Below are 3,421 nucleotides of genomic sequence, written 5' to 3'. Positions count from 1 at the left end.
TCCCTTGCTCTAAAGGGTATAAAAGAGGGATGGGGGCCTACACTGGATCTGACGGGGTAAGTCTGGACCCTCACACTGATCTGTCATTCTCTCTTGATGTCACCTTTCAGGAACTAGGTGACAGATGGGCTTCCTTCCTGTTTCCACCTTGCTCACCATTCCTCTGTGTTGTACTCCTGGCTCCTGTGGAAACTGCTGGAAGTTCTGAGCCCAGAGCCCAGAAAGGAAGGAGGAGAAAGAGCAAGAAGAAGTAAAGCCTGGGAACCTGCATTTCTAGCAGGAACCTAGAGACGCAGCAGCACCTAGTGCCGGCTTGTAGCCCTTCAGAGCAGCAGGTGCCAGCCGTGTTCATCCTGCCCAGGGCCCTTGTGTGAGAGGTCACCCCCAAGATGGTGGTGGCTTCAGGGAGGACTGTGCTACCAGCCCCATCCTCTGGCTGCTAGGTCCCTCTGTTCTCTGGCCCTTCACCCCAGCTGGGTCTACAAGGGGCCAAAGCCTGGGGCCATGCTGCGCCTGGGGCTGTGTGCAGCAGCGCTGCTGTGCGTGTGCCAGCCGGGTGCTGTGCATGCTGACTGTTGGCTCATCGAGGGGGACAAGGGCTACGTGTGGCTGGCCATCTGCAGCCAGAACCAGCCACCATATGAGACCATCCCCCAGCACATCAACAGCACTGTGCATGACCTGCGGCTCAATGAGAACAAGCTCAAGGCTGTACTGTACTCCTCGCTCAATCGCTTCGGGAACCTCACGGACCTCAACCTCACCAAGAACGAGATTTCCTACATTGAGGATGGTGCCTTTCTGGGCCAGACGAGCCTACAGGTCCTTCAGCTGGGCTATAACCGGCTCAGCAACCTGACTGAGGGCATGCTGCGTGGCATGAGCCGCCTGCAGTTCCTCTTTGTCCAGCACAATCTCATCGAGGTGGTGACGCCCACCGCCTTCTCAGAGTGCCCCAGCCTCATCAGCATCGACCTGTCCTCCAACCGCCTCAGCCGTCTTGATGGCGCCACGTTTGCCAGCCTCGCCAGCCTGATGGTGTGTGAGCTGGCCGGCAACCCCTTCAACTGTGAGTGTGATCTCTTCGGCTTCCTAGCCTGGCTCGTGGTCTTCAACAATGTCACCAAGAACTATGACCGCCTGCAGTGTGAGTCGCCGAGGGAGTTTGCTGGTTACCCATTGCTTGTGCCCCGACCTTACCATAGCCTCAATGCTATAACGGTCCTGCAGGCCAAGTGCCGCAATGGCTCAATGCTTGCCCGGCCTGTGAGTCACCCCACTCCCTACTCCACGGATTCCCAGAGGGAGCCTGATGAGAATTCGGGCTTCAACCCTGACGAGATCCTCTCAGTGGAGCCTCCAGCCTCATCTACCACAGATGCCTCTGCGGGACCTGCCATCAAGCTGCACCAAGTCACCTTCACCTCAGCCACCCTGGTTGTCATCATCCCGCATCCTTACAGCAAGATGTATGTGCTGGTCCAGTACAACAACAGCTACTTTTCCGATGTCATGACACTCAAGAACAAGAAAGAGATTGTGACGCTGGACAAGTTGCGGGCGCACACCGAGTACACCTTTTGTGTCACCTCGCTGCGCAACAGCCGCCGCTTCAACCACACCTGTCTGACCTTCACCACTCGGGACCCTGTGCCTGGGGACTTGGCCCCCAGCACCTCCACCACCACGCACTACATCATGACCATCCTGGGCTGCCTGTTTGGCATGGTCATTGTGCTGGGGGCTGTCTACTACTGCCTGCGCAAGCGCCGCATGCAAGAGGAGAAGCAGAAGTCTGTCAATGTCAAGAAGACTATCTTGGAGATGCGCTATGGCGCTGATGTGGAGGCCGGCTCTATTGTGCACCCTGCCCAGAAACTGGGCGAGCCACCCGTGCTTCCTGTGGCCCGCATGTCCTCTATTCCCTCCATAATTGGAGAGAAGCTACCCACCTCCAAGGGGCTAGAGGCTGGGCTAGACACGCCCAAGGTGGCTACCAAAGGCAACTATATCGAGGTTCGCACGGGTGCTGCAGGGGACAGCGTGGCCAGGCCCGAGGACGATCTCCCAGACATTGAAAATGGCCAGGGCTCAGCTGCGGAGATCTCTACCATTGCCAAGGAAGTGGACAAGGTTAACCAGATCATTAACAATTGTATCGATGCTCTCAAGCTGGACTCGGCCTCTTTCCTAGGGGGTGGCAGTGGCGGTGGGGACTCTGATCTGGCTTTCGAGTGCCAGTCCCTCCCTGCAGCTACTGCTGCCTCCTCAGCTGCCACCCCTGGGGCTCTAGAGCGGCCCAGCTTCCTGTCGCCCCCTTTCAAGGAGAGCTCCCACCACCCACTGCAGCGGCAGCTGAGTGCTGACGCTGCAGTGGTCCGCAAGACCTGCAGTGTGTCGTCCAGTGGCTCCATCAAGAGTGCCAAGGTTTTCAGCCTGGATGTGCCAGACCATCCAACCACCACTGGGCTGGCCAAGAGCGACTCCAAGTACATAGAGAAGGGCAGCCCCCTCAACAGCCCGCTAGACCGGCTTCCGCTGGTGCCCACGGGCAGCAGTGGCAGCAGTGGTGGAGGAGGGGGCATTCACCACCTGGAGGTGAAGCCGGCCTACCACTGCAGCGAGCACCGGCACAGCTTCCCCGCTCTCTACTATGAGGAGGGCACCGACAGCTTGAGCCAGCGGGTGTCCTTCCTCAAGCCACTGACCCGTTCCAAGCGTGACTCCACCTATTCTCAGCTCTCCCCCAGACATTACTACTCAGGGTATTCCTCCAGCCCTGAGTATTCGTCCGAGAGCACACATAAGATCTGGGAGCGCTTCCGGCCCTACAAGAAGCACCACCGTGAGGAGGTGTACATGGCTGCTGGTCATGCTCTGCGCAAGAAGGTCCAGTTCGCCAAGGATGAGGACCTGCATGACATCCTTGATTACTGGAAGGGGGTCTCAGCCCAGCAGAAGCTGTGACCCTCTCCTCCCCCACCGGTGAGGTGAGGGGGAGGGCAGGGGCACTGGGGGGGGATGGGCCCCACCAGGGTGGCCGGGAGGCAGGGGACAGGCCAGGTTCTGGGCCAAGGGGCCCCGGGCCTAGGAGTGGACGTACACGCACACCCGCACACACACACCCATACACCCACTTGACCACCACCTGACTGTGAAGCAACCAACACCCAACAATAACGGACAGGAAAACAAACATTTTCCTTAAAGTTTACAACCTGCTACCGAAACCAGTTGTCTCTACTGTGCTGCCCCAAGGGACTCACTGGGCTGGGGAAAGAGGCCAGAGAGGGTGTGGGGCCTGGGATTTAGGTGGGTTTGGTGGAAAAAGAGTTTGGGGTAGAAGCGAGCCATAGCCCTCTTGTTCAGGGAGGGTGTCCTCCAATCTGGAGGACATTTTCCTTGGAGATTTGGCAACATG

At 58.3% G+C, this 3,421-nt stretch overlaps 1 protein-coding gene across 1 annotated transcript; it reads left to right on the top strand.

The window, feature by feature from the left end:
• The first annotated feature begins 504 nt into the window (after positions 1-504).
• Elfn2 (extracellular leucine rich repeat and fibronectin type III domain containing 2) lies at positions 505-2,967 on the top strand. The gene has a single exon (XM_035439186.1). The coding sequence runs from the start codon at positions 505-507 to the stop codon at positions 2,965-2,967; it is 2,463 nt and encodes an 820-aa protein (XP_035295077.1).
• The last annotated feature ends 454 nt before the right edge of the window (positions 2,968-3,421 follow it).

The sequence above is a fragment of the Cricetulus griseus genome, chromosome 2 (genome assembly GCF_003668045.3).
Source record: "Cricetulus griseus strain 17A/GY chromosome 2, alternate assembly CriGri-PICRH-1.0, whole genome shotgun sequence".
Classification (NCBI taxonomy): domain Eukaryota; kingdom Metazoa; phylum Chordata; class Mammalia; order Rodentia; family Cricetidae; genus Cricetulus; species Cricetulus griseus.
Note: the sequence above shows the minus strand (reverse complement) of the source record. Positions and strands in the feature narration are given on the sequence as shown.

Coding starts and splice junctions, on each gene's coding strand:
- Elfn2 (XM_035439186.1), top strand. CDS start 505: ATGCTGCGCCTGGGGCTGTGTGCAGCAGCGCTGCTGTGCGTGTGCCAG.